Source organism: Bombina bombina, chromosome 8 (assembly GCF_027579735.1).
Source record: "Bombina bombina isolate aBomBom1 chromosome 8, aBomBom1.pri, whole genome shotgun sequence".
NCBI classification, from domain to species: Eukaryota; Metazoa; Chordata; class Amphibia; order Anura; family Bombinatoridae; genus Bombina; species Bombina bombina.
Window position 1 is genome coordinate 103,620,100 of NC_069506.1, and position 14,867 is coordinate 103,634,966.

The window sequence follows — 14,867 nt, forward strand, 5'->3', positions numbered from 1 at the left end:
CAGTATTTAACCCTTTCCTGCCGGGGTTAAAGTGTCTACACTGTGCATGATCGCGAGATTTCAATTATTGGATCAGGTCTGGGGGGCGTCCCTATAACCCTATCCCTCCAGACCACGATCAAATCAAGGAAGCGCAGTAGGCTTCCAGACAGCCGATGGCTATGACGTTCTATTCCGTCATAACAGCTCTAAAGCCCAGTGTAATTATGACGGAATAGAACGGCATAATGGCGTTAAAAGGTGTAAAAATGCAGGTTCACTGAGAATTTTTAGCTATGCTTTACATGCAGAGAAAAATGCTAAGACTAAAACAGTGATACATTTTACTAGAAGCATTTTTGGCATTATATGTGTATTATAAAAGTGTTTCTATCCAACAAATTTACCTATCTGCATTTTAGTTTTGCCCGGAATGTCCCTTTAAATGGAAAATAATTGTACAGAAACAATTTATTGTGCCCCTCCCCCCATAGTATATGAATATAATAACACTGGCCAAAAAAGGGGCATAGGATACATACAAAAAATAATTTTAAAATCAATATGAAGTATGAATTTAGTAACCATTTAAGAATCTGTGAATTTGAATATTCCCATGAAACATTCTTTTCCCCCCCAATATTTACATTTAAAATACCAGCTTTGAGTTCTATCCCTTAGGCTTTTTTTGCCACTGTTTATGTACAAGGAATTTGATTCTTAATTATCTACTAGTTCCTCGTGTTTTCATTTGAAATTATAAAAAAAAAAAATATTTTGGCTGAAACAGTCATTTTGTTGTCTTCAGACACGTTTCATAAAGTACTTAATTAGTTATTGCTCTCTATAGACTGTTTAATTAGGAGGTAGCCGAAGCGTTGATTGATATGTTTTTCATTATCGTTGGATGTGCTGTAGTTTGGGATTTGACCATAGACAGTTTGTTAAAACAACATGATTGTCAATTAGTTACAGGAATCCAGGTCAGCAGAACTTAATGCACACTGACTGCTTACATAAATTGTTGATAAAGCATTGATCATAACATTGCTTTCCTTAAAGAAACATTGCACTCTGTTGTTTTTAATTTGCTTGGTCTAAAAGAGAACATTTCATAATATATAACAATCTTTTATTTGTTAAAAAAAAATAACACCATGGCTTGAACAATAGACTTGTAAGCATTAAAAATGTGCCCAGCACTATTGAGTGACTTTATATATGTGTGTGTGTATGTGTATATATATATATATATATATATATATATATATATATATATATATATACTTATATATGTATGTGTGTATATATATATATAAATATATAGGGCTCAAAATTTCAAGTCCTAAGCTACTAGCCAGTCCAAACTGTTACTCACCACTGATCCCTCCTATCACCTGCCCACACCACACCCATGACCCCATCCCCTCTTTGCATATGTTTATCCATTGTGAAACACCTTATTGTTTAATCAATTTTTATATGTGTTATTTTAAAACATAAAAAACTGTCATATTATTGCAGTTATTAAAAATATATACATTTGCTTTCCATTTGGCAGTGTGTATTGGCTAGTAGGAATTGGTGAGCCCTGAACATATATATATATGTGTGTGTGTGTATGTATATATATATATATATATATATATATATATATATATATATATATATATATATATATGTGTGTGTATGTATAAAATCAAATATATTATAAGAGTCTGAGAATTTAAAAGCAGAGACAGAAATGGGCTACACATTAGCAAATACTTAGTGCGACATAAAATCTAAATACAACTTTTCAAGCATAATTAATGTACTGTATTAGTATATAGCTGTACTGTTAGGAGGCAATGTAAGCCTATTTTATGGAATAACTTAAGATCATTTGTGTTGGAAAATGATTGTTCTCTTTTAATGTTGGTGCCATTTACTTGGAACTAACTTCGCATGTAGTACAAGAGTTGCTCAATCAACAGCGTTGCCAGCAGCAATCTTCAGCTCCCAAAAGCACCAAGATATAAAAATGTAATATCAATAGAACAAGGATTTCATAAAACATGATCAATACAATAATGCATAAGGAGACCTGCTTGCTGAGAGTTCTGGGTATGTAGACAGTAAATCTGCCAGGGGCATTGCAAGCAATCTAACCTCTTGTTCCTAAAGAAAAAAAATTCTTGCTGATACTATTGGATGTGTATGTATTTGTTTAATAGTAATCATTGTATTTTTTTCTAAAAACATGTTTTAAAATAAAGAATCTTGTTAGGGAATTAAAACTATAACCTCTTGTTTTCACTAATATCTCCAAGAAGAAAGTGTAGACTATAGAAATTAGTTTTGTTTCTTTTGTTAAAGGGACAGTCGACTCTAAAAATTGTATTGCTTAAAAATATAGATAATCCATTTATTACCTATTCCTCAGTTTTGCACAGCCAACACTGTTACATTAATACACTTTTTACCTCTGTGATTACCTTGTATCTAAGGCTCTTCTGACAGCCCCCTGATCACATGACTTTTTTTTAATAAATTATCTATTGACTTGCATTTTAGCCAATTAGTACTGTTGTGCACAACCCACTAGCGTGAGCACAATGTTATTATATGGCTCACATGAACTAGCACTCCCCTGTTGTGAATAGCTAGTAAAAAAACATGTGATATGATAAGAGGCTGTCTGTAGTGGCTTAGAAACGGGCAGAAATTCAGAGGTTTAAATGTTATAAAGTATATTAATATAACAATGTTGGTTGTGCAAAGCTGGGGAAGGCATTATCTATATTTTTAAACAATAACAATTTTGGTGTTGACTGTCCCTTTAATCCCACTACATGCGCATTCATATTTCAATAAGGGAAATATTTCAAGTATTAGAACAAGAACTGATAACTTACTTGATCTATTTTACGTGTATTACAGATGATTTAAACCTGCATTGAAATGCATTACAAATGTAATGTTCTTCTTATACAAACACAATAATAGATGATAGCATATCTAATAATGTTTTTGAAAGCAAGCTGCTAATAGCTTTAATAAGCGTTAGAGCTTTCTGCTGATTTGTTTAAACTGTAATCCAATGAAGCAACAGTTAAAAGTAAAATGGCTGCTGAATTTTGTTTATCTAATTCTATCATTTTGCTTTAATATGTTTTCCCTGAGTGCAAGGTACAAATTTTGAGCTGAACATTACAGTGTGTGTGTGGACATTTTCTAGCCAAAAAGTTGGAGGAAAAATTAGTGTCAGGCTCTAAAAATAGGAGCAAATATATTATATTGCACTGTAATAAAATTATATTGCTAAGTAAATTTGCAAAATAATGTAAAAAAGCTTAATTTGAAGTTTAGGTGAGATCCACCTACCATTAAAAATATCTAGGTGTTGAAAGTTGTTTTTTTAAACTATATTTTTTTTCTCTATACAGCAACTTCAGATCGAGTCCCTCCTATTATTCGTCGAGGTCCAGTCAATCAAACACTCTCTGTAGATTCTGTGGTGCATATGCACTGCCATGTTTCTGGGAACCCATTGCCGAGTATTCATTGGCTTAAAGATGGACAAAGGATTATTGGAAGTGACCCCAGAGTTGGTGTTCTAGACAATGGAACCCTTCAAATCACCCACTTACAGGTAGGTTATTATTTTTGTTTGTTTGTTTTTAAAGCCATATAAAAATACTCCAATTTTTTTTTTTTTATCATTCTAGTGTAATAATATAATATTCATTTATTTCAGCATTATAATATTAAATGAATGCTTGTGCATTTGGCAGTATATTTAACCACTTACATTTTAAATAAGTTTAGCGATATGGTTTGTTTTCCTCACATTAATAGTTATTATTTAGCCGCCATTTTGTTTTTTTACATAATGCAATCACTGTTACTCATGCAACCCCAAGGGCACATACATAAAGATTTACAGACTGAAAAAAAATGGCATACTATAGCAATAAAAATAATATAATGCTCTATGTTGATAAATCCCTTTATGATATATGTTTAAAAATAAAATAAACATTGCCTTTCTACCAATGTAGTCCTTGTGCTATCTTGGCAGCATGCGTTCTATAAAGTGTAGCGGTGTACAGTTAGAGCTGTGGGGACAAAGGGGAAGGGAGTGTAAGTTTATTATATATTTTTTCATATATATTTTTAAATTTTACTACAGTGTCCCTTTAATAATTCAATTTAACATGTATTGATACTGAACCTTTATTAGAAATGTTTATATTAATATTATTGCATATGTCTGACCAATGGGTTTAAATAACAGCAAAGAATACTTGGTAAAATTATATTACATTTTCAGTATTATATCTGGCAATCAAGGGGGTTAACACTGATGGTTTGTTGCTTATGTCCCTAGCCAGTAGAAGTATGAACTTTAAGTGCACTGTCTGTTCCTTTTTATATCGTAGTGGCACACATGCATTTTTAATTCTCTGCTTGCAAATGATTTTGTGTAGCTGTGCTTGATCTGATGAGAACTGTGTTAATATTTTAAAGGAAGTCGAGACAGGAGTTAAGACAGAGAATGGAAATGGAACAATGCATGCAGTTTATATCATACATTTTTTTCAAAACACCAATATATTCAGGAGTGTTGTTCAGTAGAAACATTTGTGTGTATGTATGTGTATGAATATTATCTATTTATTTATCTATCTATCTATTTATCTACCTATCTATCTTATCTATCTATGTTATCTATTTTATCTATATATCTTACTTATCTATCTGCCTTCTCTATTTATCATATCTATCGTATCTATCTATCTATCTATCTATCTATCTATCATCTATATATACAGGGATAGAAACATATCACTATGATTTACTAGTCAGGGCTTAAAAGCTACTAGCCCATAGGGGAAAAAGTTACTAATCCACTGGCTTCAATTTCAATTTTAGGGGTGTCAAAGCTTTTTAGACTTGGGATATGTTTTGTTTTACTCATATATGAAATAATTTTAGAAGCTCCTTTTAAAAAAAAAAAAGCATACTTATATAATTTCTTATAGGCAAACATGAAATAACAATGCTTTATCAAGAAATACTGTATATAGCAATACGATGACAGAAATGAGACAACTGCAGAGAAAAGTTATTCTATAACTTCAGCTCTCAGATGTATAGATGAGTTACATGAATGGGTTTTCAGTTTGTCGCAGAGCCCAATGACCTAGAGCCCAATGATCTAAAGTTCTCCGCTCAGGCAAGATGATCTTAGAAGGCTTGTTAGTAAAGTGAGGTCCCTCAAAAGTCTTTAGAAAATAACATTTTACCTTTATAGATGTTTATCTCACTATGCAGGATTCTATAGGTGAAGGATGGACTCTTTCATTACAGTAAAAGGTCTAAAAACATCCCAAAGATTTTGTGTGATTTCTCTCCATGCCGGAAAGTATTTGATCACTGGGTCCGTAATGAGGAGAGATCTCTAAACAGTTTACCATATGTGGCTTAACCATAGGGGCGACACATTATATTTTTAAAGTGCTGTAAAATATTTTAATTATTTATGAGCAAATATTTGTTTGTTTGAGAAAGAAGTTGCTTCCCCATGAGCCTTTGATTGGACCATATAAGAAACAGGCTATCCACAGGATTTTAGCCTAACATACCGCTGTTGAATTCTATCAATACAAATTATGAAATGAGTTCAAACAGTCCAAAGCCTTTTTAAAACTAGACAATATAATTTTTTTTAATTACAATGGCCTTAAAGGAACCTGAAACTCAAAATTGAACTTTTTTAAATTTAATGCTACCAATTTACTTAGTTCTTTTTGTATCCTTTTTACAAGGAATAATTAGATAGGCTCAGGAGTAGCTGTTAACCACTGGAGCCAGCTGCTGATTGATTTATACAAAGATCTGCCTCATGTCGTTGGCTCACCAGATGTGCTCATCTAGGTTCCAGTAGCGCATTGCTGCTTTGGAGCTGACCATAACTATGTATTTAACCCTTTAGCAGGAGTTAAGCATATCGTTATATGCAAGCAATAGTGCAATAACACGTTAGAGCAGTTTTTGCACTATTATGACATTTTATATTTGAAAATCCTGCAAAACCTGTGTTAACGAGATATGAAACAGTCTGTATCATTGTTGTAATAAAAAAGCACTAATAAGTGGCTTATACTTAATATAAATTATTGTAATATGTATTATTCATCATTTTAAATTGATTTGACCTTTTATTTCTTTTTTAAACATAATTTGTTCAGGGTCCATTACTTTCTGTCACAGTCCTACAAGGAGGTTGGGACCTCTTCAGGAAGGCATTTGTAGCTTGATGTCATTAAACTTCTGGAGTAATATGAGCTGGTTTACTATTAAGTGAAAGCTAGATACAAAGGGTGTCAGATTTGTCCATGCTCAAAACAGTGCATCCTGAGTTACCAACATGTCTGGTCCCTTATCTAGCTGCAGGCAGTGACTACACTGATAATTTATAAGTGCTCATTTTGCAGGAAATTACATACATTTGTGCTGGTTTTTTTTGTCTTTTCTTTACTCAATCTGTTTCTTTTTATGTATGCTCCTTTAGTAAAAACAATGTTAAATCAAATAATGTTTAAAGGGACAGTCAACACCAGAATTTTTGTTGTTTAAAAAGAAAGATAATCCCTTTATTACCCATTCCCCAGTTTTGCATAACCAACACAGTTATAATAATACACATTTTACCTCTGTAATTATCTTGTATCTAAGCTTCTGCTGACTGCCCCCTTATTTCAGTTCTTTTGACAGACATGCAGTTTAGCCAATCAGTGCTCAGTCCTAGGTCACTTTACGTGCATGAGCTCAATGTTATCTATATGAAACATGTGAACTAATGCCCTCTAGTGGTCAAAATGTATTCAGATTAGAGGCAGTCTTCAAGGTCTAAGAAATTAGCATATGAACCTCCTAGTTTTAGCTTTCAACTAAGAATACCAAGAGAACAAAGCAAAATTGGTGATAAAAGTAAATTGGGAAGTTGTTTAAAATTGCATGCCTTATTTAAAACATGAAAGTTTTTTTTTTTTACTTGACTGTCCCTTTAATATCCCTTTAAGTACTTTACACAGAATATCCCTTTAAAGGGACAGTATACACTCATTTTCATATAACTGCATGTAATAGACACTACTATAAAGAATAAGATGCACAGATACTGATATAAAAATCCAGTATAAAACTGTTTAAAAACTTACTTAGAAGCTGTCAGTTTGGCTCTGTTGAAAAGGTAGCTGGAAAGCCCACTGCAAGTGGCAAATAAAACACTCCCCCCCCCCCCTCCCCCTTCTTTTGCATATGAAAAGACCCTTTACACAAACAGGAGCAAGCTGGAGTAGGTAGTCAAGCGTATTCACATAAAACTTTGGGGCTTGGTTAGGAGTCTGAAAATCAGAGCAATGTTATTTAAAAATAAGCAAAACTATACATTAATTTAAAAAAAAAACTTTATGGGCTATATAAATAGATTATCTACAAAACATTTATGCAAAGAAAAAATGAGTGTATAATGTCCCTTTAAGTATTTTACACAGCTCTTTTAATGGAACAGAATAGAGTTCAAGGTTAGATGTTGGCAAAGAAATCTAATAGACCGTATTAATACTTACAAAATGTTAGCTGTCTGGATGACTTGTGAAATTCATTTATCAAACAAGGTACTTTTAATTGATATTACTCACATGGGAGTTTGGCACTGCAAAAAAAGATGTGCAAACATTCACCAGGCATATCGACCTTGTATTACAAAAGTGCTGTCATGTTTGAAAAACTTGTTTAATGTGTGACTCATCCCCCAAAAAAACTTTGTGGTTTTGTGTTCAAACAAAATCCTCAAAGGTTTTTTTTTAAGTTGCTCCAATGACAACTTAAAATACCTGAAACAACAATAGACATATTCCCAGACAGGTACAGATATGTCTGCCCCATTACTCATATGATAAGAGTGCAATGCACCACAGTCTTTCTGAACAGTAGAAAGAATGCATTTATTCATTAGGCTGTGATAAATAGATAGATTGATAGATAGATAGATAGATAGATAGATAGATATTAACTGTGTGATTATATGTGTATAGGAATGAAAGTATTGAGAAAGTGGATGGAATGACTCTCAATATTTTTATTAGGGTATTAGCTTAGTTAGAAAAAGGTAAAATAAATACCATGCAGAACGCTTCAATTGCACAGCACCAATCAATTGCACAGCACCAATATAACGAAGTTTAGTATAAGCTGCAAATGGTGAAATATGGGCAGATAAAAAATATAGTAAGTCCAATTGAGATCCTGCCCTGGGAGCTTATCTTCAATTCTGATGTGATGTATCACAATAAAATGCGGTACACGATGATAGGTGTATTTTATATTTATATCTCTACACCTCTGACAGTGAGGAGAGAGCTGCCCTGACCTCTACTTTATAATGGTTCAAGCCACAGACAACTGTTAAATCATGTCAAAGATGCTCTAGGGATATCTGCTGGAATGATAGCGTCAGAGTAATGCTTGTTTGTTCTCTAAAGGAGGGGGGAATAAAAGTGTTCTTTAATAGACGCTCTTATTAGTATTGTTGTCACCACAAATATACTTAGGTTTATGTATATTCACTGTAAATATCTTTGAAATAGAAAATGGCTACTTCAATTCTAGACTACTTATGAAGCCACATAGTTTATGGTATCTGAGAAAGATGATGATGATAATGTGTGTGTGTGTGTATATATATATATATATATATATATATATATATATATATATATATATATATATATATATACATATTTATTTTTATTTTTTTGTCTGCCTCCACCCATTATAACCAATTATTTGTACATTTATGGCAAGATTTACAAATGTATATGCATTGGAATTTCATAAACGTGTCTTTTAATTAACAGTTGTGAGAGCATTTCCTTTTTCTTTAAAGCTGTGACGGATTGCATCTGTACCCTGCCTTACTGTAGGGTAAAGTGGAGGTTACTCATAAATTACTTATAAAACATGGCACTCACGCTAAATATTTGCTTAAAAATTGATGCAGAGAGTCAGTGGGGAGTGAAATACTTCACGTTATTTTTGTTCCTTCATTGTGTTCAAGTCACAAGGTTAATGCAACTCCCGTGTCCCTGTACAGCTAATAGCATCATTTTATAGCAGCCGTGGCTTTTTGCCCAGAAAAAATTAGAGCTGTCATGTGGATTCGAGGCCTACTATGAGTTAATGGTCCCAAAGGAAAGATGCCTCATCAAGTTGCTATGATTCATGGGTATAGGTGGAACATATAAAATGGCGCCATAGGAGACAGCCTCACTGTACATCTCTTTTGTACGGTGAGTTTTCCAGTAGGAAGTTGCAAAACCGCTCAAAAACTTTAATACTTTGTAATACTTAATTCATGAAATGGTTTCCCCAAGATGTGTTTGCGTAAGAAATGATAGTGTCATATAAACCAAAACAATAAATGGGAAAACAATTTGTACTGTATTACTGTATGTTTTAAACACTAAATAAATGCTGTATATAATGATGTATTCAAAGCAGCTATACCCTTAAGAATAATATGCTTATGTTTAGTAAATACTGAAGAAATAATGCTACTTTTTTAGTCTCTGTAATGTACCACCATGTTGTAATGAAGATTTCAATAGGCTTAAAGTAAGTTATTAATCAGCTGATAAAGTAATAATCTTTCATGGTATGTCCCGTTACCTTAACACTGCTTTAGCAATATTATAGTAATATTTGTGTCCCCAAAACTTGTGTGAATTGTTTGTGTATAGATGCAGCACTTTCTTCAACACAATCTAATATTAGAAAAAAAATACTAGCATAAAATTATATATATATATATATATATATATATATATATATATATATATATAAAGTTTACACAATGTCCATTTTAAAATGTTTGATCTTATTATTTTACTAAAATGCATTAAAAGAAATCTTCCATCAAGTTACATCATTCAATAATCTTAGCCAGATGATCATTCATCATGAATATTTGATTAACTGTAATGAAAATAATGGCCAATCTCATATTAATTTAATATTGAGTTAAGCTTTTTGTAGAAACGGGTAAGCATAATTGCATTGAAAAAGAATATGTATTTATTCTACATCTTTATATACACAAATAAGTAAATAAATGGAAAGATTGATTCGCTGGCCTAGATTCAATAAGAACTTGAAGGGACATGAAACCCAAATGTTTTCTTTCATGATTAAGAAAAATCATGCAATTTTAAACAACTTTCTAATTTACTTCTGTTGTCTAAATTGCTTCAGTCTCTTGATATCCTTTGCTGAAAAGCATATATAGATAGGCTCAGTAGCTGCTGATTGGTGGCTTCACATAGATGCCTCGTGTGATTGGCTCACCTTTGTGCATTTCTATTTCTTCAACAACGGATATCTAAAGAATGAAGCAAATTAAATAATAGAATTAAATTGGAATGTTGTTTAAAATTGTATTTTTGGGGGGGTTTAGTGTCGCTTTAAGAAATGTTATACTTCCCTTTTATCCCTATGTAGTTAATCCACCATTTTAGAATTTCAGAGCTCCCAATCAGCTTGTATTTTGTGTGATTGGGTTAAAAACTCATTCCTGTTGTCCCTTCTAACCTTTTTCTCAAAATGTTTAGACCCTGGTTTCTATAAAGGAAATTGGATACCACTTACACTGCCCAGTATCACCCATAATTTACTCATATGTCCAAACCCCACTTAACACATAGACTAGCTCTTTTACCATGCAGCTACCCATTTACAACATGGACAATCCAAACTTCACCATTAATCCTATATTGCAATATAATTGTCTCTCATTCACACCCAGAACCCTACATAGTGATATAGACAGCAGTGATGCTAACCTTTTGGTTTCTAAAATTATTTGAGGGACTTTGTAGTACTGACAAGACTTATTAGATAATCTTGCCTGAGCGGAGCGCTTTAGATCATCAAGTCCATAGCGTTTTGTTTCCCTAAATACGCTTAAATCCAGAACTCATTTCCTATATGTACACATCCAGACATTTTTGAGGACATTAAGACCTAGATTTGGAGTTTGGCGTTAGCCGTGAAAACCAGCGTTAGAGGCTCCTAACGCTGGTTTTAGGCTACCGCCGGTATTTGGAGTCACTCAAAATAGGGTCTAACGCTCACTTTTCAGCCGCGACTTTTCCATACCGCAGATCCCCTTACGTATATTGCGTATCCTATCTTTTCAATGGGATCTTTCTAACTCCGGTATTTAGAGTCGTTTCTGAAGTGAGCATTAGACATCTAACGACAAAACTCCAGCCGCAGGAAAAAAGTCAGTAGTTAAGAGCTTTCTGGGCTAACGCCGGTTTATAAAGCTCTTAACTACTGTACTCTAAAGTACACTAACACCCATAAACTACCTATGTACCCCTAAACCGAGACCCCCCCACATCGCCGACACTCGAATAATTTTTTTTAACCCCTAATCTGCCGACCGCCACCTACGTTATCCTTATGTACCCCTAATCTGCTGCCCCTAACACCGCCGACCCCTGTATTATATTTATTAACCCCTAATCTGCCCCCCTCAACGTCGCCTCCACCTACCTACACTTATTAACCCCTAATCTGCCGACCGCAAAGCGCCGCAACCTACGTTATCCTTATGTACCCCTAATCTGCTGCCCATAACACCGCCGACCCCTGTATTATATTTATTAACCCCTAATCTGCCCCCCTCAACGTCGCCTCCACCTGCCTACACTTATTAACGCCTAATCTGCCGAGCGGACCTGAGCGCTACTATAATAAAGTTATTAACCCCTAATCCGCCTCACTAACCCTATAATAAATAGTATTAACCCCTAATCTGCCCTCCCTAACATCGCCGACACCTAACTTCAATTATTAACCCCTAATCTGCTGACTGGAGCTCACCGCTATTCTAATAAATGTATTAACCCCTAAAGCTAAGTCTAACCCTAACACTAACACCCCCCTAAGTTAAATATAATTTAAATCTAACGAAATTAATTATCTCTTATTAAATAAATTATTCCTATTTAAAGCTAAATATTTACCTGTAAAATAAATCCTAATATAGCTACAATATAAATTATAATTATATTATAGCTATTTTAGGATTAATATTTATTTTACAGGTAACTTTGTATTTATTTTAACCAGGTACAATAGCTATTAAATAGTTAAGAACTATTTAATAGCTAAAATAGTTAAAATAATTACAAATTTACCTGTAAAAGAAATCCTAACCTAAGTTACAATTAAACCTAACACTATACTATCAATAAATTAATTAAATAAACTACCTACAATTACCTACAATTAACCTAACACTACACTATCAATAAATTAATTAAATACAATTCCTACAAATAAATACAATTAAATAAACTTGCTAAAGTACAAAAAATAAAAAAGAACTAAGTTACAAAAAATAAAAAAATATTTACAAACATAAGAAAAATATTACAACAATTTTAAACTAATTACACCTACTCTAAGCCCCCTAATAAAATAACAAAGCCCCCCAAAATAAAAAAATGCCCTACCCTATTCTAAATAACTAAAGGTCAAAGCTCTTTTACCTTACCAGCCCTGAACAGGGCCCTTTGCGGGGCATGCCCCAAGAAGTTCAGCTCTTTTGCCTGTAAAAGAAAAAATACAATACCCAAGCCCCCCAACATTACAACCCACCACCCACATACCCCTAATCTAACCCAAACCCCCCTTAAATAAACCTAACACTAAGCCCCTGAAGATCTTCCTACCTTATCTTCACCTCACCGGGTTCAACGATCTGTCCAGAAGAGCTCCTCCGATGTCCTGATCCAAGCCCAAGCGGGGGGCTGAAGAGGTCCATGATCCGGATGAAGTCTTCATCCAAGCGGGAGCTGAAGAGGTCCATGATCCGGATGAAGTCTTCTATCAACGGCATCTTCAATCTTCTTTCTTCCGGATCCATCTTGCAGACCTCCGATGCGGAACATCCTGCTGGCCCGACGGACTAACGATGAATGACGGTTCCTTTAAGGGACGTCATCCAAGATGGCGTCCCTCGAATTCCGATTGGCTGATAGGATTCTATCAGCCAATCGGAATTAAGGTAGGAATATTCTGATTGGCTGATGGAATCAGCCAATCAGAATCAAGTTCAATCCGATTGGCTGATCCAATCAGCCAATCAGATTGAGCTTGCATTCTATTGGCTGATCGGAACAGCCAATAGATTGCGAGCTCAATCTGATTGGCTGATTGAATCAGCCAATCGGATTGAACTTGAATCTGATTGGCTGATCCCATCAGCCAATCAGAATATTCCTACCTTAATTCCGATTGGCTGATAGAATCCTATCAGCCAATCGGAATTCGAGGGACGCCATCTTGGATGACGTCCCTTAAAGGAACCGTCATTCGTCATTAGTCTGTCGGGCCAGCAGGATGTTCCGCGTCGGAGGTCTGCAAGATGGATCCGGAAGAAAGAAGATTGAAGATGCCGTTGATAGAAGACTTCATCCGGATCATGGACCTCTTCAGCTCCCGCTTGGATGAAGACTTCATCCGGATCATGGACCTCTTCAGCCACCCGCTTGGGCTTGGATCAGGACATCGGAGGAGCTCTTCTGGACAGATCGTTGAACCCGGTGAGGTGAAGATAAGGTAGGAAGATCTTCAGGGGCTTAGTGTTAGGTTTATTTAAGGGGGGTTTGGGTTAGATTAGGGGTATGTGGGTGGTGGGTTGTAATGTTGGGGGGCTTGGGTATTGTATTTTTTCTTTTACAGGCAAAAGAGCTGAACTTCTTGGGGCATGCCCCGCAAAGGGCCCTGTTCAGGGCTGGTAAGGTAAAAGAGCTTTGACCTTTAGTTATTTAGAATAGGGTAGGGCATTTTTTTATTTTGGGGGGCTTTGTTATTTTATTAGGGGGCTTAGAGTAGGTGTAATTAGTTTAAAATTGTTGTAATATTTTTCTTATGTTTGTAAATATTTTTTTATTTTTTGTAACTTAGTTCTTTTTTATTTTTTGTACTTTAGCAAGTTTATTTAATTGTATTTATTTGTAGGAATTGTATTTAATTAATTTATTGATAGTGTAGTGTTAGGTTAATTGTAGGTAATTGTAGGTAGTTTATTTAATTAATTTATTGATAGCATAGTGTTAGGTTTAATTGTAACTTAGGTTAGGATTTCTTTTACAGGTAAATTTATAATTATTTTAACTATTTTAGCTATTAAATAGTTCTTAACTATTTAATAGCTATTGTACCTGGTTAAAATAAATACAAAGTTACCTGTAAAATAAATATTAATCCTAAAATAGCTATAATATAATTATAATTTATATTGTAGCTATATTAGGATTTATTTTACAGGTAAGTATTTAGCTTTAAATAGGAATAATTTATTTAATAAGAGATAATTAATTTCGTTAGATTTAAATTATATTTAATTTAGGGGGGTGTTAGTGTTAGGGTTAGACTTAGCTTTAGGGGTTAATACATTTATTAGAATAGCGGCGAGATTGGGTCGGCAGATTAGGGGTTAATAATTGAAGTTAGGTGTCGGCGATGTTAGGGAGGGCAGATTAGGGGTTAATACTATTTATTATAGGGTTAGTGAGGCGGATTAGGGGTTAATAACTTTATTATAGTAGCGGTGCGGTCCGGTCGGCAGATTAGGGGTTAATAGGTGTAGGCAGGTGGAGGCAACGTTGTGGGGGGCAGATTAGGGGTTAATAAATATAATATAGGGGTCGGCGATGTTAGGGCAGCAGATTAGGGGTATATAGGGATAATGCAAGTAGCGGCGGTTTACGGAGCGGCAGATTAGGGTTAATAATAATATGCAGGGGTCAGCGATAGCTGGGGTG

The 14,867-nt window shown here is 34.2% G+C and overlaps 1 protein-coding gene across 1 annotated transcript in view; it reads left to right on the forward strand.

The window, feature by feature from the left end:
• The window catches only part of ROBO3 (roundabout guidance receptor 3), a 255,098-nt gene that overhangs the window by 183,461 nt on the left and 56,770 nt on the right, over positions 1-14,867 (forward strand). The window contains exon 9 of the mRNA XM_053690485.1: positions 3,408-3,613. Within this exon, the coding sequence (XP_053546460.1) occupies positions 3,408-3,613 (206 nt within the window). The remainder of the gene's footprint in view (positions 1-3,407; positions 3,614-14,867) is intronic.